This window comes from Pseudovirgaria hyperparasitica (assembly GCF_010093815.1).
Source record: "Pseudovirgaria hyperparasitica strain CBS 121739 unplaced genomic scaffold EJ05scaffold_1, whole genome shotgun sequence".
Taxonomy (NCBI): domain Eukaryota; kingdom Fungi; phylum Ascomycota; class Dothideomycetes; order Acrospermales; family Acrospermaceae; genus Pseudovirgaria; species Pseudovirgaria hyperparasitica.
In genome coordinates, this window is record NW_022985549.1 from 1,584,621 (window position 1) to 1,604,571 (window position 19,951).

The 19,951-nt window shown below is 49.3% G+C and overlaps 6 protein-coding genes across 6 annotated transcripts; 3 read left to right on the forward strand and 3 right to left on the reverse strand.

Annotated features, from left to right (window-relative positions):
* Positions 1-2,354: 2,354 nt before the first annotated feature.
* Positions 2,355-3,115, reverse strand: EJ05DRAFT_21529 (uncharacterized protein). Its single transcript, XM_033739865.1, has one exon. It carries the CDS (start codon positions 2,801-2,803, stop codon positions 2,411-2,413), a length of 393 nt encoding a protein of 130 aa, XP_033605399.1. The 5' UTR covers positions 2,804-3,115; the 3' UTR covers positions 2,355-2,410.
* Positions 3,116-4,587: 1,472 nt separating this feature from the next.
* EJ05DRAFT_471915 (uncharacterized protein) lies at positions 4,588-5,436 on the forward strand. The gene has a single exon (XM_033743068.1). It carries the CDS (start codon positions 4,779-4,781, stop codon positions 5,280-5,282), a length of 504 nt encoding a protein of 167 aa, XP_033605400.1. The 5' UTR covers positions 4,588-4,778; the 3' UTR covers positions 5,283-5,436.
* Positions 5,257-6,636, reverse strand: EJ05DRAFT_471916 (uncharacterized protein). The gene has a single exon (XM_033743069.1). The coding sequence runs from the start codon at positions 6,340-6,342 to the stop codon at positions 5,503-5,505; it is 840 nt and encodes a 279-aa protein (XP_033605401.1). The 5' UTR covers positions 6,343-6,636; the 3' UTR covers positions 5,257-5,502.
* A 168-nt stretch (positions 6,637-6,804) lies between these two features.
* Positions 6,805-10,542, forward strand: EJ05DRAFT_506605 (RecF/RecN/SMC protein; the record flags this gene model as incomplete). Its single annotated transcript, XM_033747837.1, has 5 exons — positions 6,805-6,831; positions 6,880-6,920; positions 6,976-7,096; positions 7,149-10,237; positions 10,293-10,542. The coding sequence occupies 5 exons, from the start codon at positions 6,805-6,807 to the stop codon at positions 10,540-10,542; spliced, it is 3,528 nt and encodes a 1,175-aa protein (XP_033605402.1).
* Positions 10,543-10,785: 243 nt separating this feature from the next.
* EJ05DRAFT_471917 (uncharacterized protein) lies at positions 10,786-11,805 on the reverse strand. Its single transcript, XM_033743070.1, has one exon. It carries the CDS (start codon positions 11,420-11,422, stop codon positions 10,979-10,981), a length of 444 nt encoding a protein of 147 aa, XP_033605403.1. The 5' UTR covers positions 11,423-11,805; the 3' UTR covers positions 10,786-10,978.
* Positions 11,806-15,244: 3,439 nt separating this feature from the next.
* EJ05DRAFT_534401 (uncharacterized protein) lies at positions 15,245-16,171 on the forward strand (the record flags this gene model as incomplete). Its single annotated transcript, XM_033749183.1, has 1 exon — positions 15,245-16,171. The coding sequence occupies one exon, from the start codon at positions 15,245-15,247 to the stop codon at positions 15,944-15,946; it is 702 nt and encodes a 233-aa protein (XP_033605404.1). The 3' UTR covers positions 15,947-16,171.
* Positions 16,172-19,951: the final 3,780 nt, after the last annotated feature.

The following is a 19,951-nucleotide window of genomic DNA, read 5'->3' on the forward strand; positions in this document are numbered from 1 at the left end:
ATTATGACTGCAAAGCTGGACTATCAACTCAGCTCATCCGAAGTACATCATGCACCTCAACGGAAAGCTCTCAGCTTTGCGCACAGCACACCCTTCGTTCTGTGTGATAGCTCATACGTCCTTTCGTACTGATCGGTGTCTTGGATCCTGAAACCTAGCCAATACCGCGCTTCGCTTGGGTCTATCTATAGAACTCTGCATCATACTGCTTTAAGGCCGATGACCACATCTCCAATTCGCACTGGGTGCATAGCGAGGACGCGGGCACCAGGGTCCCTGGGGCTTAGGCATATATCACCCTGTCCAGTCGACAATATTTCCCAGACCTTGCGGAAACGCAACGACTATCGAATATTGAGATAGCCTTCTGCTTCCGAGAGTCAATCGTCTGATACGCTCGAATCTCGTGCGAGTATAACCGCACTTCATCCAGACACACCACTTTATCCGCAAACCATGGACAACTATGGCACACAGGTAGCATCCACAAGCTCGCATGAAGGGTTCCAGAAGCTTGGATCCCTCCATCGGGATTGCAATTCGATATAGTCGGATGATTATTGGACGGTCACCGCAAGCCTTCAAGACACTTGTTCTACGAACCCTGACGCCTGGTTACACTACCAGATGAAGATATATTGCAACATGCAAACAACCCCACATCTCACGGCGGGATTTCTCCGCCATGTGTGGGACAACTTTGATCACGATCCAAGCTGCTGGGACGTCGATCTCGCAACGGTGCATGGTCAAACATGTTTTCATGCGAAGACAACGGCATACCTTGCGCAGCCGGCGTTCATATGACGGCGCGCATATATGATATGTCGATATGCATTGGAACATGCGGTCATTGGATATCCAACATGTAATTGTTGAGAGCTACTTGTGCACCGCTGACTTGCATACATGGATGGCATGACGCACATAATCAACTCGAGTCGTGGTACGTTGCTCAACATCAACTGTTATCGTCACTCACTAACTGTGCGGCATACACGATAACGTGTATGCAGTCGCATATTGCTTTGCTGGAAGGATCTGGTGCAAAACACCGTTGTAATGGAGAGGTCATTTGAGCAGTGGTACATGATGATGTTCCACGTAGGGTTGCATTAGGAAATCCTCGTCTCACGAGAAGCCAGTTTTGCCTACATCGTCTGAGATTAGCCAAAGCACGCAACAGCACTGAGCGCTCTCTGGTGTCTCATCGCTAAGATCTGCGCACACTGTACACTACCAGGAAATCCCCAATACCATGATCTAAACACCTTTCAGTGTATATCTCAACCCAACCAACCCTCATTTACCCACGCATTTAGCCCACCAGCCACCCCCACCCCATCCACCTCTTTACCCGGCGCTAGTTTCCCCAGTCCCGGCGCCCCGCCAGACAATTACCAGGATACAAACTACTAGGGTACACCGACCGCATCCAAGCTCTCGGGTCGGATGAATTCGGTATATCAATCCAACGAAAAAGGACCGGGGTCGCGCATACAAGAAAAATAAATGGTGCCTCACATGTGAGACGTATCACTTTTTGACAGCGGCTGCTCCGCGGCCCGCGTGGGTGCAGAGTTCCGTGGGGCTTGTCATGGAGGCTCTGTCCTCGCGTGGGTAAAAGGTCTAGATGGTTGTCTGATTTCTATGTGCTACTGCTGCTGCTACTGTTGGTTGGGGGTAAAAGGATGTGGTTGGGCAAGAAAAGGCTTCCGGTGGATTTTATCCGGCGGGTGGTAGAATGAGGGTGCCAGAGATATGGAAATGGCACGATGCGGAGGACAGGAACGAAAAGTGCTGAAATCGGTTGATGACGACAATGACGGTAACGATGACATTACAGAGGGGTGGAGCAGGTGGTTTTGGAGTTGTGGAGTCAGTTCATGGAGTATCGATAACTAGAAATGGTCTGGTTTTGTGATATTATGCCTATGTCTGCGACTTGCCTCGTGTCGTGGAATCATCTACCGCTAACGCTTTCTTTGCAGCTTTCATTGTTGGTCGCCTATTCATACTCCATTGTAACGCATACGTATGGCTAGAAGCGGTATATAGACTTGGATCCGCAGTGAATGAGGTCATAGTCTGGCGACGGTCCCAACATACGCGATGACTTTAAGATTAGAGATCAGGCCATCGTCTCAAGAAGACTCTCAGGATACTGTTTGCTCGCCTATAGTCAATAGACTTGTCCATATACATGAAGGCCAGTACCGAAACCTTGGGAGACGGCTCAATGATGGTGCAATAGCAACAATTACATTTGGGATATCTACCCGGACTTCCCTGTTGTGACCATACTACTGGAATCGTACGATATCAGTGAGTATCAGTGACAGGCCTCGAGGTGGCTTCAGGTGCGACTGTCGCCGGAAATGTCGTCTTGTGAGCTGAACAATCGTGTTGTCTAAACCTCTGTTGTGCGCTCACACAGTATAGGCAGACCTTGGCTGCTGCGATGCTGACTTTGGTTTGTGTGCGAGACCTTCATCAAACGCACCGGTGTCTTCCCAGGATATCGTGTACTGCGTTTTAGTTCATCGTATATCTGTATTGCAAATGCTTTGAGCGAGTCAAAATGTTCCTCCAAACGGCGCTGGAAAGAGAACAGAACAGGGTGGATGACTGGCAGATCTTGTTCAAGCATGTCTGATCTAGTCATGACGAATCCCGAACTGTCCCAATGGTTCGAAAAAATCTCTCCCTTATCAGGAATTCGCGTCAGAAAACCTATGAGACACATGCCCAGTCCAGAGCATCCACCATGAACCATGGCGGAGGGAAACAAGGCCGACAGCATAGCCAGAGCCTGAACCACGAATGGCTAAGAGTGCTGGAATGTTGACACTCGAAAGAGTAATCAGGGCGAGAATGTGACATGACCACGAACCTGCAGTCTATCAGGTCTCGGAGCTCTCCACTCAGGGCTACTCGCGGTTCCTGTTTCCTATCTTGGAGTGCCATAGGCTTGATGTGACCGCTGAGAGACCAGCCCCGTTGCGGGGAGTCATCAATTTCGCATCCGTAGGATGTGCCACCAGAAGGCTTTTTATCTGTTTGATCCTTGAGGATAGCTAGGGATATCCGAATTCTGAAGATCAACTCAATAAACGCCCCAGGCGTCTGCACCCTCAACGGTGCAGGCTAGTCCGCTCATGGTGAGTGTTGCGAGGCGCAACATTGATCCTTGTTGCTACTACAGCGACTAGCACATAGAGGCGTTCCTCGATAATCGGTATACGCGTGAGGAGATCCAGAGTCCGGAGGAGTCAGATCCCCCAGTTGAGTTCATATGAGGATAATTCGCAAGTCGACCAAGCATGCAGATTCATTGCCAACGTTGCCCGTGGATCATCAGACTTTCCTGGTTCGAGGAAAGTGGAACAGGTTGACCAGATAAGAGCATGTCACTTTCAAGGGCGACATGAAGGAAACTGTTTCGATAGAAGCGGTACTCGTCACATTCCACGTCTGTAAAGTCATCAACGGACACATTGATGCCCTCGCCAAGTATATTGGCTGGCTTGATATCCTTATGAACGAGCTCTCATTAGGTGAAGGTCTTCAGAGGCATCTGCAAGGTAGTTGGACTTTGAGATCATTTGTCGATTTTGCGAGATGTTGTCGGGATGTCCGGAAGTGCAATCAGAATGTTACGTATATCTTGCATATTGCGTTCAGAAACGGAAATCAGGAGGATGCTAAATTCACCCCCGCGCTGGTTGGTGAACAGAATATTTGTGATGTTGCTGCGAGTCAGCCTTCCGATGCTATTCATTTTTCGCGCAAAATTGCCATCTCTCGGTCCAATCCAACCTCTGGTCTGGATAACCCGAAGTATTTAGGAGCAAATATGCTTGGGCACCATGGCTCGAAGTGCTTGATATTGGCCGATAAAGTTAGACGACTAGAACCCCAAGAGGCTTAGCAGGCTTGTAGAGTAGTTCGCTTTGGTGTTGATATCAAGAGTCGATCATCTTCGAAGAAAAGTAGGTACTCCAAAAAGGAGAGACCACGAATATTCGACCACTGGCTGGTGATATGACATAGGACAGCTGGCTCTCTCACGGGTATAGTGTACTATGGAAGTTGAGCTGCCAGCCAATAGCATCGTCGATATAGTCAGCAGTCGACTGCCCATACTACATACAACGAGAGACAAAAAGAGAGGAGGCTATTGAGGCCTGACTCACTCTGCCATCAAGAGCGCAAAGAATTGCGGCTGCTTCACCAAGTTTCTCTCAGTCTTGTTTATCAATGGAGGTCGGCTTTCTTTTGATATTCCCAGGCGAGCACATGCTCGTAGTGCACCACCACTTTATACTATCATCGCTAGGGTTCGTCGCTTTAGTTACGATAAATCTAAGATAAGATTCAAAGCCATAGGCGTAGGAGCTGTGGTGCTACAAGAAGTTGTGGCTGGTATGTTTCATATACCACGAAGTAAGAACCGGTCAACTCGGACTCCCGGAGCAAGTTCTCCTCCGCTCCACACACAGAACGGATAAAGGCGGGTCACCCTGAACGCCACATTATTTAGCCTCTGTTATCGCTAATATGTTATATAAGCTGCTGACGTCCACTGATCAGGATCATTAAGTCAAAGCAAGACGTTCTTCCGGACCCTCAATTCGTTATTGCTCAAGAACAGCTTTCTTTCTACAAGTGCCGCAATCAACAAGATCAAGCGGAAGGCTCAAAATCAGAGACCCTTCGTCTCAATTAACATAAGTGCGCCTTCCCACAGAGCTGAAGCTGTGGTAAAAGCGCGAGAAATGACATCCCTCTTTCCCCACCCCGACCATGCCGAAATCCAGCCTTATGGGCATACGATTCTCACACTTCACGTGCTAGCCAGAGGCTTCCTTTCGGGCTCTTTCATCTCTCTCTTTTTCACAGGCGGCTCCGTCCTACTCAACCGCTCACCCGGTCTTCCTCTGTCAACACGTATCCTGTCAAACTCTGCGCGCGGCACATTATGGGGCACAGGACTGATCGGTCTCGCGCTCATTGGGCGCATGTGGGATAGAGAAGACATTGAATGGAAGGATAGATCATGGAGATTGCTCGGAAATGAGGGTGAAATGAAGACAGATTGGTGGCAGATCGGAGGAGCTACGTTGGGTGCGGCTGTGGCTTTGGGAGCCGGGAAACGTGTGAATGGAGCAAAGATGCTCAAGGGATGGGAGAAGGGCCTTGGAGGTGCTGGACTAGGTAGCTTTGGCGGTATGATTGGTTATCACACGTCAAAGAATATTGGTAGTAAGGTAAAACAGTGATTGACGCTGCTTGCGTTCAGTAAACACGATTCTAGGGTGGCAATGAATCTGCGCTGCTATCCATCCTAACATTCTTTCATCCAAACAGAAGCATACTCTGGAGCATATAGAATATAATACAAGAAGTGAATTCTTTGCTGAGGAGGAGAGTGACTGCATCCCAGTCCTCACCAAGTTCAATCATTGGTAAGAGCGTCCGTCATTGACAAAGACTGTCTGCTCATGATCCGAGTTTGTTGATAACAGCTTGCCGTAATGCAGGTGAGAGGGCACATAGCTTGCGTATTGCCGCTCGTATTTGGGATCCGGTCTTGCAGTTGAGCACGAGAGAGAACGAAGTTGCTCCATCGTTCCATGGCTTTGCAAGGTCTAGTTCAGTGGCTAAAGCGCGTTTGAGTGTAGGTGAGGGCCGAGAGATCTCCAATAGCATCTCTCTCAAAATGGCAGATGGAACACGCGATATGTCTGAAATGCTTTTCACAGAGGGGACGTTCCCTCTCAATGGATGGCCAGAATGTGACGGGTAGGTAATTCCAGAATACTCGAATTTATTGTCAAAGCTAGCTTGACGCCCAGCAATCCGGTCGTCCACCGGAATGATGCTGGTCTTATCCTCATGTCTGTATCGTCTCAGGAGCCTGTGTGTCATCACGAGTCTTCGCTTGAGCACATCCGTGAAACCGTTTTGCCCCGTGTCTGCCCCCATTTGGGGGCGTATTGATCTTATTTCCTTTATAATAGAATTGCGCCTATGACTTTGCAAGAGGGACCACCGACTAGAAACATAGTCCGCATCTGCCATCATAGCCTCCTGTTGAAGTGCGTAAGCGCATCCATGCATTTGCGCATAGAGGTATTCAAATTCTGACTTGGGCATGCGTGCAAGGGCTAAGCGCCATCTGAACGGTTCAGACTCAGGATTCATCGCATATTTATCCCAGATGTAGGTTCTAGACTCTACCATGTCAGGGAATATTATAGCATAGAGTCGCCAATAATCCCGGATCTTCCCTTGTTTGTAGTCGTAGTCATCTACCTCTTTCTTGTGGCGGTCCGTCATGATATATTGAACTTAAGGTCGCAAAATTCGCTCTGATAGTAACTCTAAGGCATACTATAGACCGCAGCATCGGCCCATGAGTAGAGTGTGAGGCTGCCGAGGTGAAGTTGGATGTAATGCAAAGGACTCAGGGGGTCAGAGGAGATAGGCTAGGGTAGTCTGAACACGGCTAGGGACTGATGAGTTAGATAATTTTATGGAAGAATGCCCACTATATTGACGACGAATGGCCGCTGCCGGAAATGAGGAGCTCAGAAAGCGCGGATACTGATGATAGGTTTTGGAATCATGATAATTACCTTCTGGAGTTGCGGAGAACCTCAGCCTGGGCATGGGGTACCTCCGAGCCGCCCGCCTTAAGCTAGTCCTGGCTAGCGCATAACATCGCGTTCCCAGATAACAAACAATCGATTCCGCGAAGAACGCTGAGACAGATAGCAACGAAGCCTAATAACCACGAGCATGAGGGTTACGGAAGTTATCATTGACGTGAGCTCTGGTATTATTGCTGCGTAACTCAGCTGACAGTTCTCCCAGGGGTTCAAGTCGTACGCGGTGCGAACGGTGATTACAGGCTGGTATGCGACGCGATAAACAGACAGCCTCTCACGTAACAATCTAACGGCGCATCAGGGATGAGAGCTTCAACTCAATCACAGGTCTGAATGGAAGTGGGAAATCGAATATTCTAGACTCAATATGTTTTGTTCTCGGTATTACGAATATGAGCACTGTGCGAGCACAGAATCTTCAGGTATGCGCAAAGCTATGGACTTGGTCAATGTACTAATATTGTCTGCATGAAGGACCTCATATACAAACGTGGACAAGCGGGCGTAACGAAAGCCAGTGTCACAATCGTCTTTGACAACTCGGATACGAAGAAGAGCCCAATTGGATTTGAGACCTATACCCAGATTTCTGTTACGCGGCAAATAGTCCTAGGTGGAACGAGCAAGTACCTGATCAATGGACACCGAGCACAACAGCAGACTGTGCAGAACCTCTTCCAATCTGTACAGCTGAATATCAATAATCCGAATTTCCTAATTATGCAGGGGCGGATCACTAAAGTGCTCAATATGAAGGCCGTAGAGATTCTGGCCATGATTGAAGAGGCAGCTGGGACAAGGATGTTTGAGGACAGGAGGGACAAGGCTCTGAAAACAATGGAAAAGAAGCAGATGAAGGTTGAAGAAATATCAGGATTGCTGAAGGATGAAATTGAGCCAAAACTCGAGAAATTGCGACAGGAGAAACGCGCATTCTTAGACTTCCAACAAACACAAAGCAACATCGAACAGATGACCCGACTCGTTGTTTCATATGACTACGCACGATACAACGAAAAACTGAAGCAATCGGGTCAAGACTTGGACGCCAAAAAGCAGCGAGCGAAAGACCTTGAAGACTCTGCTGCGCGGATGAAGAACGAGATCGTGCTGCTACAAGAAGATATCAAGAAAGTCAAAGCTACGAGAGAAAAGGAATTGCGAAAGGGCGGCAAATTTCAAGCACTCGAGGAAGAAGTCAAGACTCATTCACACGAAGTTGTGAGACTATCAACGGTGCTTGACTTGAAGCAAGCCAGCCTGGGAGAGGAGAAGGAACGGCGGGCGAAAGCCGAGAAGAGTGTCAATGAGTTGGAGAAACAACTGAAAGAGAAGACTAAGGCTCATGAAGTTCTTCAGAAGAAATACGAGGCAGCGCATACTGAGCTCCAGAAACAGACCGAGGAAGTCGAGAACAAAGAGGAACTGCTTCAGAGTCTTCAGACAGGTGTTGCGTCCAAAGAAGGTCAAGAAGGAGGTTATCAAGGCCAACTTCAAGAGGCTAGGAATCGTGTGAGCGCCGCCGCCACCGAGCAAGAACAGGGTAAACTCAAGGTATCGCATCTAGAGAAGCGAATCCAGGAAGAAGAACCTCGAGCAAAGAAAGCAAAAGAGCAAAATTCGAGTCTGACCAAGGATCTTGAGGCGTTGAAGTCACAGGCAAAGAAGCTTGCAAATGAGTTGACAAAGCTTGGACTTGAGCCTGGCAAAGAAGACGAAATGTATAACGAGGAGAAGATGCTGCAGTCTCGGATCCGTGACCTCAGGGGCCAAGCCGATGGTCTCAAGCGGAAAGTGGCCAACATAGACTTTACTTACACTGATCCATCTCCAAGATTCGATAGATCGAAGGTGAAAGGCTTGGTTGCGCAGCTTTTCACGCTTGACAAGGAGCATACCCGAGCCGGTACTGCCCTTGAGATCTGCGCTGGTGGTCGCCTTTACAATGTCGTTGTCGATACTGCAGAGACAGGTACTCAACTTCTGCAAAATGGTAAACTCAGGAAGCGTGTCACGATCATTCCACTGAACAAGATTGCTGCTTTCAAGGCATCTGCACAAAAGATTGGCGCCGCGCAGAAACTTGCTCCAGGAAAGGTCAATCTTGCGCTATCGCTCGTAGGACATGATCAGGAAGTGACCGCTGCAATGGAATATGTCTTCGGGTCGACTCTAGTCTGCGAAGATGCTGAGACAGCGAAGCGTGTCACGTTCGACCCGGCCGTACGGCTCAAGAGCGTGACTTTGGAAGGTGATGTATATGACCCGTCGGGCACGCTCTCCGGTGGAAGTGCACCTCAGTCAAGTGGTGTTCTTGTTACCTTGCAACAACTCAACGAGCTGACGATTCAACTCACAAATCAGGAGAAAGCTTTAGAAGTGCTCCAGGCGACGATTGCTAGGGACAAGAAGAAGCTCGATGGAGCTCGCAAGACCAAGCAAGAGCTTGACCTAAAAAACCACGAGATCAGGTTAACGGAAGACCAAATCAACAGCAATTCCTCCACGTCTATCATTCAAGCTGTTGAAGAAATGAAGGCCAACATTGTTCGTTTGAAACAAGAGATCAGTGATGCAAAAGCTCGGCATGATGAGGCAACCAAGGAAGTGAAGCGTATTGAGGGTGACATGAAGGATTTTAGTAAGAATAAAGACAGCAAGCTTGCTGAGCTTCAGACTTCCCTCGATAAGCTTCGCAAAACCTTATCGAAGACGTCAGCATCTATCAAGCCATTGCAACACGAGATGAGAGAGGCATTGTCAGATGCTGAGCAATGTGGCAATGATCTCGCAGCTGCACAAGAACAACTCCAAGACGCACAGACTGCCCTTGCGACACAACAGGAAGAGATTGATTCAATCGTTGCTGAACAGAAGCGTGTCAAGGATGCTCATGATCTTGCGCAGGCTAATCTAGAGGACGAACAGGCTAAACTCAGCGGATTTGACGAAGAACTGCGTGAACTTGACGACGCCATTCGCTCAAAATCAGCCTCTATCACAGAAGAGGGTCTCGAGATGCAACAACTTGGTCATCAGATCGAGAAATTCGACAAGGACCAGCAAGCAGCCTCGCAAACCATCGTTGCGCTCGAAAAAGAACACGAATGGATAGCAGATGAGAAGGAGCTCTTCGGGCGTCCCGGGACCGCTTACGACTTCAGGAATCGAAACATGTCCGAATGCAAAGCGGTTCTAAAGAAAGAAACGGAAGCGTTCCAGGGAAAGCGCAAAAAGGTTAATCCGAAGGTCATGAACATGATTGATAGCGTAGAGAAGAAGGAGGCAGCTCTCAATAACATGATGAGAACCGTCAAGAAGGACAAGAAGAAGATCGAGGAGACCATCACAAATCTTGACGAGTACAAAAAGGAGGCGTTGTACAAGACATGGGAGAAAGTGAACGGCGACTTTGGGCAGATCTTTGAGACTTTGCTACCTGGCGGTAGTTTCGCGAAGTTGGACCCGCCAGAGGGTAAGACCATTGCCGAAGGTCTCGAGGTCAAGGTCTGCCTGGGTAAGGTTTGGAAGCAGAGTCTAACAGAGCTGAGTGGTGGCCAGCGGTATGATATTCTGCACTCATTTGTTTGTTTGCACCTGCTGACTCGAATCTCACAGATCGCTCATCGCCCTATCTCTCATCATGGCGCTCCTACAGTTCAAACCTGCACCAATGTACATTCTTGACGAGGTTGATGCTGCGCTCGATCCAGACCACACGCAGAACATTGGTCGATTGATCAAGACGCGGTTCAAGGGATCACAATTCATTGTTGTCAGCTTGAAAGATGGTATGTTCGAGAATGCGAATCGTATCTTCCGGACGCGATTTAGCGATGGTACGAGTGTTGTTCAGGTCCTAAAATGAGGCGTTATTCATGGGGATTAAATTTTTGGATCGGTTTGGGTAAGGCATGGGTACTGGAGCGATGCATATGAAGCGGAGGTGGCGTTAGGGAGGCTTGTCGACTCGAGCTGTTAGCGTACGCAATGTGATCATGAATATGATATCAGAAGTGTATGAGGAGGGGCGTTTTTCGCATATTGTTCACTCATACCAGCTATTCACGTCCGCTTGAGGAGTGTATATCATGCAAAGTGGTTGTTGTATTAAAGGTCAGTGGCAGGTATAGAATGGGTATTAGTGTTACTATGATGGGCTACGCTATGCTATGCTATTGGTAAAATCGCCTGTTATAAAAGAATATGCACCATTTTAGTCTTAGTGTCGGGAGATTCGTCTGTTCGAATGAGTGTTGTTACAAGCTCTCCAACTGCTTGACTCGGCGTTGCATGCGCAGCATTCACTGGGGCTTCGCACACCCAATATTCGCACTCTGGACATTCGTATACTGCCCCTGCTGTGCCTCAACAAAATCATCCGTTGTCAGGTACCGCGAGAACATAAGGCAAGCCTCCTCTAGAACTCCGCCAGCACCATAGTAACCTCCAGCCGGCGTTGGGGCATTCGCCGCCTTGAACACGGATGTGCAGCCGCTCAGCCCATAGCATTGCTCCTGGCACTGTGTGAAGTTGACGTTTGGGTTGTAGTAGTAGTAGACGTTGGCGCCCATTGCGGCGTCGGACGGTTTGTAGCCGCCGGTAGAGGACTCGGAGAGTTCGGAGGTGGGCGAAGTGACGGGGCAGTCTGCAGGAAGGGGAATTATGGCTGGGCCGCCGGCGCGTTTGGGAAGAGAGGCGGCGGCGGTGAGGGAGAGGAGGGAGAGGATTGCGGTGAGGGACTGCATTGTGATGGACTTTTTGGTGTTGTGTCGCGACAGTTGGTGAGGATTATATCGGTGGTAGTTTGTTGAATGGAGATGCGAGTGTTCGATGAGGTCTGTCTATGTTGATGATCAGCAGTACCAAGCCGCAGGGCACAGGCAGATATATATAATTCTCTCGTGTTGCATGTCGATCCTACCTCGTAACCATCTGTGTGAGGATGGGCTGGGGCGCATCCTACAAGCAATAATACGACCTGAGCCGCATCCCTCGATTGATGTGCGTCAGTCCATCGCCTAAGCGTGCAGTCAGCGAAAGATTGAATCGGTATTCAGAGTATGTGCCTCGAAGGTTTAGCAGGCTATTGGACACTCTACAAGGCAATGAAACATTGCTGGACTTGGGTTTGAAGGGGTGCATGGGAAAATCACTCGCAGGAATCAATACTCGGTACGTCAGTGTGGTGGCAGCGTGGCCAATGGATGCAGGTGCGGCGTTGCAGCGCTTGGGCTTGCGCTTACTACTGGCGCCTCTCCGCTGCCGAGTAGGCCGGTGGAGGGTGTGGGAGAGTGCTCATCCACCCAAGAGTAAGACAAGGCTTCTTCTCACTCCATCTCACCCACCACTGTGAACGGAGACCTCAATACTTGTATGTTCTCTTTATCATCTTCTTCTGTACCACTGTTTCGCTACAATAATGGTCGCTGGATGCCTATAAACAGCGTTCGCCATGCTCCCCATCTTGCAGACAGTGGCAGACTTCATAAATGTAACATCTCACTCCTCAGTTCAGACGACTGCGCTTTTCTGTGGCACAGCCAGTTGCCAGCATTCCAAAAGTATCTTCCAAAACCCTGTGGTCCGAAAATACATGCCACAGTCGAGGCTGATACATTACTGATCTTCCCGGCCCCTGGCTACTATGTAACCATTTGCCATTCCAGGTAGCAAATGGTTTACGCGATGGCCACTATCGACTTTATTGTGTCACTGATACCATACCATGGCTGTGCTGAAAAGACCAGCTTACTATCAGCGCATTTCCGAGGCTAATATGTTATTTTTAGTCACTAATTAACTGACGATCAATTTTTCCTAGGTTGGTTAGGCCTTTTTCTATACCTCCGGTCTATCCTGTTCTTCTTTAGTGTATGTCTTCCATACAACTACTCTCAACTTTAAAGCTAAACGTTTCCCTTCTTATGGCCACTGCTTCCTCTGAGTTTGCTTTCCTTCTATCAAGACCCTTGACGTAAGTACATTCGTGAGCAATCCGTCCCGACTTGTTTTATACATTTTTGCTCTAGCCAAGAGGTTCTTGAATCTTGACCACGCCATGCCATACTTCGATGCTTAATCCTGCTGCTTCACGTTTTTTCCTCGAGTTCTTTTGTCAAGATCACTCTATTCTGCACCTTTATGCATTGCCCGAAGTCATGTGCGATCTCGACCTGTCTTGACCTCCGGTGCTTTATACCTATGTATTGTAGATATTCTTTCTCAGAGTGTCACATATCTCTTTTGTAGAAATATAAATCGATCGTATAACAACGCTTTGTTCAAATGTCCAGTTTGTAGGTCCATCTGCCATCTGCAAATGTCTAGGGCAGTTCAAGCATATCGTCATCATCTCTTGCTTCGATACAGTGTGTCTTCTAATGGTTGGCCGGAGGTAGAGGCTATAATTTGCTTAGACTCTAGAGGCACGTGTCGTCCGTATGAAATTCGTCTGAAAGGAGAAATATAGGGTTCTTCTTCTTGCTGAGGGAGTCGCATGAAGCTCAGTGGTAAACCTAAGACTAAGGTTGCTCGCACGACTGAACGAGGTGTCAGTGGTATTTGATGTCCAAGAGATATCAAAGGCAAGACCGCAAAGGCGCAAAGGTCCAGAAACACACAAAGAGGTCGCATTGTTGCAAGAGTAACCTACAAATGACTATCATTAGTCCTACAAAGACGCATGTCGAACCTTGATCGACGTCTTGGAGGCCACTTGATGCTGGGTGTGGTACGAAAATAGTTGTATATGCGTAACGACATCAACCGGATGACCAAAGACGGAGACAGCAATGACAAAGCACATGTGGATTTCACAGTGCAAGTGTACCGCATATCTGATCGCTCATTTCAACCCATGGAGATATACCTGTCCTTATACGCCTCTTTACGTCCGATGGAATGCTCTATATGCCAAACTTTGACGCGTGGATGGGTCTGACGGAGACATGACATCGACCCGACACTCGCAGCCATCCGCACACTAACCCGGCAGTTCGGACGACTATAAGTATCATGTACCCGCTCGAGTAGATCTCTCCTCTCATCCTCCAACCGTTCCTCACCACCACAACAATCTTCTCACTTCAGCAAGATCTTAAGCCTTCAATCTATCTCCTCCTTCTCTGAACATAGACGTAAGACACCTTATAGACTATCATATATTTGGTTCGTAAAGCACAACTACCTATACAGCCCAAATCGTCCTAGATGCATTCTCTAGAGCAATACATAAAGGAGCTTTCGGACCTTGAGACATTCATGTATGCCCGCCTGAAATTGGCCCATGCATGCCAGACCAAAGAAAAGGAAGGCGAGGAGAAGCTCATTGAGGACCTTGCGATGAACCGTACTGCCATCGAAGAGAACGAGAAGAGTTCCACGCTCGATGAGTCTCGGAAGCTCCAGGAAGATGACGGTCCGGCACAGAAGAACACAATGTTTGAGATTCGCACATCCGAGGCTCCGATTGAGGTATTAGTCGCCAATTATACATATGTATGCATGTTTCAGCACTGACATTACATGATCCAGGGTCGTACAGCTCAACCCACTGCTCACCAGGCATGTATGTCCAACGAGAAAGGCAAAGGCAGCAAAAAGATGCCACAGGAAAACAAACTCCCTATCGCGAGGCTCTGAGCACGCATTTGGAAGGACGCACGCGAGGCAGCGCGTGCCACGGCTGGTCGGACGAAGCACATCGGCACTCGGTCCATTCTCAATCCGCGAATATCGCAGAACAGAGTCAACAAGCCAGATATAAGTTATAACCAAGCAGGTGCGCATCAAGATGCAGAATGGAGAAGCTAAGGGCACCAAGACGGATCACATCAAGATACAGGACGGGAAGCGTTCTGAAGGGTCATACCTGAGTCCATCTCTAGAATCATCCATTACAACTAGTCCAATATATCGATTTACATATTTTGATACCAAGTGACAAGGCGTATAATCCTACCGAATGTACCCCTCTCAATCAAGGCCGTCATATATCTAAATACTAATAGTAGTATTGACTAGCAGTGTAACTTACCTTTCTCCGTATGACACATAACTCTGTTATTTCTTTTGTTCCTCGTATTATCTGCTGTGTGTCATATCTGCCTTGCGCGGCATACCTAAACGGCGCTAGCATGTCAGCCATGGATTCATGCTCAAGGCTGATCCAGGCAGCAACATAGTCAGTCGACCATAAAAAGGTCGCAACGTAAGGGATACACAAGACGCACCTCCATACCTTTCTGTCCAATTCCCCGCTGCAGAATTTTCGTTTCTGCTAGATCCCACGACATCACCCACCATTCATCAACCAAAATATCATTCAGATTATCAACCAGATCATCATCAATAACATCAACAACATCATCAACAAGACCATCACCAACAACACCAGAAACCCAACCAAAAAAGTAAACCAGATCCATTCCTCCACGTTTGTCCATCCTTTCTCTCCACATCCATCCATCAACCCATCCAACAACCCACTATCCAATCAACCAACCAACCAACCAATCCCCTCAGAAAAAAATACAATAACTCACCCACCAAGAAGAAGAAGAAAAACAATGGCAAACATCCCCTTCCCCCACCCCTTCACCACCACCCCCGCCACAACCCCCTTCCACATCCCCAAAACCGACTGGCTCGCCGCCAACCCACGCTTCGCAAACCTCGCCATCGGCGCCGTCGTCTTCAGCCCCCCGCTCCCCCAATCCCCAAACCAAACCACCACCACCACCACGCCCAAAATCCTCCTCCTCCAACGCGCCGCCCACGAAGCATACGCAAACACCTGGGAGCCCCCCGGCGGCGGCTGCGAAGACGCCACCATCGACCGCACGCTCCTGCACGGCGTAGGGCGCGAGCTATGGGAGGAAGCGGGGCTGGTGATGACGCGCGTGATGGCTCGCGTAGGCGGCGTGCATGCGTGGAGCCATAAGGTCAAGGGACAATGGGCGAAGATTGTGTTTTGGGTGGAGGTCGAACGGGGTGCGGACGGAGACGGAAACGGAAACGGAAACGGAAACGGGGAGGGCGATGTTGTTGTGAGGCTGGATCCGAAGGAACATCAGGCGTTTGTGTGGGCGAGTGAGGAGGAGGTTTTGGCGGGACGGGTTGGGGGCGTGGAGGTGGGGTTTATGGAGGGGGCGAGGGAGATGTTTGTTGATGCGTTTCGGGTGAGGAGGGAGGCTGTTGCTGCGTTGGGGGAGGGAGGGGCTGGATTTGCGGAAGGGGGTGAGGATGGTGGTGTGGGTGTTGCGGTGTAGAGGCTTGCGTTCATGAGAGGTGGCTAGATGGGATAGAGGAAAGCTGGCGGTGGAGACATGGTATCATGGTAGATGGATGGATAGGAGAAGAAAAGGGCACGAACGAGCTGACGAAAAGTCATTGGCAAGCCAACCAGTGTGTGGCTTCTTAGCATTAGGTATAGAATAGAATTAGTTATAGACTTATTATAAGGTACTTTGCTATACAAAGCTCCTCTAGCCACCTATAAAACATACCATGGCGACACGCGTGACGCACCAATTCTCACGATCATCAACTTTACACATCTAGAATTATGTTCATATGTGTAGAACAGATGACATCGTTAGGATATGTGTGTTGGGAGGAAGAAGAATTGCTATCACACATAGTTCGTGACTTACTCATTCACTGCCTTAAGGCCTTGATGCCTTGTCGCCTTGATGCCTTGGTGCATTGTAGTACTGAGTGTTGATGATGACATTAGAACCCGAGAAGATTGGATGCATAAAAATATCCCCATGGCCCTCAGTCTTGCGCGCAAGACCAAGGTTTTTCTTTTTTCTTTTTCTTTACGAGAGTGTGCGGTGGATGTCGAAACCGGTACGTTCATTGATGCTGTATCGAAACATATATGGAGACGTCACACAAAGCCCTCCTCGCATCCTCCTTCTACGCACAACACGTCTATGACACGACAGAGACACAGCATATCAAGTATACACACCAGAATAGACTTTCGTGTTCGGACGCCGGTCGTATGTAACAACCTGACGCGTGAACGAGCACGAAAGCGAGTGTCGTCGCCCCTGCCGAAGCGCGAAATGTAAGGCGTGCAATCGGGGAATTTAAATGATGTAGGTAGTTGGTAGGTTGTATTGCCACCCGTGGCGTCATCTCCAAAACCACGACATTTAGTAACTTTGATGAACAGACGCGAAAGTTTAGTAGTCGCGGAGGGGAAGGAGAGTATGTATACGTGATGCAGCAACAAGCAAGTGAGTTTCGAAGAGCTTTGATTATAATTGATGACCTGTGCGCTAATAGGGCTTTAGTTGGACGAGCATACTAGAGAAGAAACGTCTGTGTACGATAAGTAAAGACAGCGAAACAGCGAGCCGGAGAAATCCGCTGTCAAGGCTGTCGCTCTAATTAGCGAGACTCCCTTGACGTTTTTTTGCCGTTGTCGTCGATCCTAATCGTGTGTCTCGACGGACGGAAGTGGCGCTAATGTAATTACCTGAGCTATTGACATCCATAGCTGGACGGCAGCTGAAACGCTAACCGCGAGACTGGGAGTGAGACTGGGTTTGGATGTGGGAGATGGAGATGGGAGATGGAACATTGCCGGTAGGATTGCGCAGATGGATGGAGATGGATCAGTAGAGGGATGTGGTGTGGTTTGTGGCCGTCCACTAGAGCGGCACTCCAGCCAATTGGTTGAAAGATAATTTCTCTCTTGGAGGAGCAGGAACTCTATTCATTGTTCGATACGTGCGTAGAAGCAGTTTGTGGGGAGGTCTCGGTATGCAAAACAAAAAGCCACGTTGGAATCGATCCTTTAGACGGATAATTTCCCCGCGACTTCCAAGGTCACTCCCGGGATTTTGTTAAACATGACCGGAGCGTGGACTTTTGACGGGAAGCACGGCTTCGGGGGATCAATTCCGCTCCGGGATTCGCGGTCATGCCGGTAACAGATACCTATATATGTATGCACAGTATATGTGCCTGTATGATGTAGGTACTGTAGGGTGGTATTCGCCCGCGTGGATACCGGCATATGAGGGCAAAACGACCCATTCTAGAGGCAACCGTGCGTGCGTATACTAGGTCATTGATCGCACGAGCAGTGGACCCTCCCTTACCAAATGACTCCCAGGCTATCTCATCCTTTACTTAATTGTTTAGTGAGGTACTCAGCTCAAAAGAGCGGTCGGCGACTCTTCGTGTCCATTTCCACAGACGTAGGATTGAATTCGAGTCTTCATCGGTCCGAGCGAAGTATTGCTCTGTGCTCTCACTCACTCCATGAGGCCCCTGCTGACCCTGTGGAGATGTCCGGCTGTGTAGATCAGTACTAAGTAGTGACGAAAGGCAGATGAATTGCAGGGGTGTCGTATGGCAGACGAACCCGCCCGTGCACGCGTGGGAGGGCTGGCTGCTGTTTCTGACATCAGCCACGAGGCATCAGATCATGGAGTTCATGAAACACTTCTTTGGTATTTGTGGCAGTTGCCCCTGATAGAGATGCACATGGCAGAGGACAGACTGTCTGTATGCTGCTGTATATGCGAGATTTTGCATCAGATCTTCCCTGCAGGTATTAGTGGTGTTAGTGTGTAGAGGCTACACAGAACATGCATGTAGTGAACATTACATATACTATTACCATGAGATGGCAGCCACGTTTGAGGGACTGATCGTCTACCGAACTGATAAATGGTTGAATCCTTCAGGCTCCAGAGCACTACTGTTTCATGTCTGAAACCTTGTTGTGGCCTGATTCTACATTTGCGTGCTCTTCAATCGAGAAACCAATTCGGCCAGCAACAGGGATCCGGAAGTGGCGGTCCAGATGACCTTTCCCAGACCCTGGACGACCAGACGGGCTAAGATTGAAGCCAACCAGAAGTGTACAGAGCTGATGCAATGTCTGTGCCCTTACTGGCCAGTTACGAGGGTTCAGGACCTCTAGACCCGATTGCTGATCGAGTGGTTGGAGATCTAATAGCTGCGCCGGTGCAGTTTCCCCGCATGTCTTCTTGCTAATGTCTCCTTGCTACGGCTCCAACTCTTGCAGTGTGCCAGATGTGTAGAAATGTTGCTAGCCGGCCCTGTTGCGATGAGAACCTGCTAGGTATACTCTGTTACACCCATACTACAAGCCTACAGCACGCAGTATTGCCGAGGCTCAAATGAATTTGTAGTGGAAGGATGCCTGTACAAAGCACACTGTGCAGCGGGGGCATAGACAGGACGCATGAAAAGATGTCTTGCTAGGACCAGGGCAGATGACCAGGGAGGTCGTGATGGGGGTGCGAGAGTGACCTGGATGAGGGACTTGCGGAGTTGCAGGCGGCTTGGGAGCGATCGCGGGAGGTTCGTCCATTTGGGCGGAAGAGATGGGTGGCGCGTGCTGGTCTGAGAGCAATGTGCGCCTCTGATTTGACGACAGCGCCCCGCACGCGCAGACAAAGAAGGATGTGAGGTCAAGTAAAGATGCGGTCAAGAGGGCGTGGGCGGGCCAGTGGAAGTGTGGAAATGTCATCGAGTGTGATGTGCATTGAGGAAGATATGGCATATCATACTGAAGTGGAGGTAAGGATGGCAGGGCAGGCAGTAGGTTACAGGCCACTATTATGGAGCTTGGTGGGCTCCTACGACTAACAAGCATGGATTGCACACAGGACGTAAGACGGAGGTACCTAGCTAGGTAACTCTTGTGACTTTGTGATGCTGTACCAGGTCTTACTCTTCGTTGTTCCACGCAGACATAGAAGCAGAAGCATATTAGAAGCAAGGTCCTGACTCGTGCGTAGGTTTGCAGCAGAGGCCATCGACGGTGACCTGCGACCAGGACAAGGACGGGCGCACCGTTTAATCGTTAAATACCACCACTCCAGCGCTGACCATATCTGTCGTACGTACCACCTGGGCCACAACTCACACATCAAGACAATTAAACTGACTTGTGTTTGTTAGTGTTGGCGAAGAAGCCAGCCGGACAGCGAGCTAAGGTGGCAGCAAGCCACAGATTCTGGGGAAGCCTGGGGCCTGGCCTAAAACTACTAAATCACTAAACCACAGCGGGCGATCCACCCACCCAACAAACCGTCTTGTTCGCCTGTCGCCGCCGCCCGGTTCTGGCTCTGGCTTTGGCTTTGGGGCTCCCTCTAGGCTCTTTGCCCCTCGCTGTCCGCGCTGTCCTCGCTGTTCTGGCTGTTCTGGCTGCCCTCGCTGCCCTCCCTCCTCCCTGCACCCACCCACCAACATCACTGACTGCCGCCGCCGCCGCTTCTGCT

What these genes read in the sequence shown, in the direction of transcription:
- EJ05DRAFT_21529 (XM_033739865.1), bottom strand. Translation starts at nt 2,803, where the DNA reads ATGCTGTCGGCCTTGTTTCCCTCCGCCATGGTTCATGGTGGATGCTCT.
- EJ05DRAFT_471915 (XM_033743068.1), top strand. Translation starts at nt 4,779, where the DNA reads ATGACATCCCTCTTTCCCCACCCCGACCATGCCGAAATCCAGCCTTAT.
- EJ05DRAFT_471916 (XM_033743069.1), bottom strand. Translation starts at nt 6,342, where the DNA reads ATGACGGACCGCCACAAGAAAGAGGTAGATGACTACGACTACAAACAA.
- EJ05DRAFT_471917 (XM_033743070.1), bottom strand. Translation starts at nt 11,422, where the DNA reads ATGCAGTCCCTCACCGCAATCCTCTCCCTCCTCTCCCTCACCGCCGCC.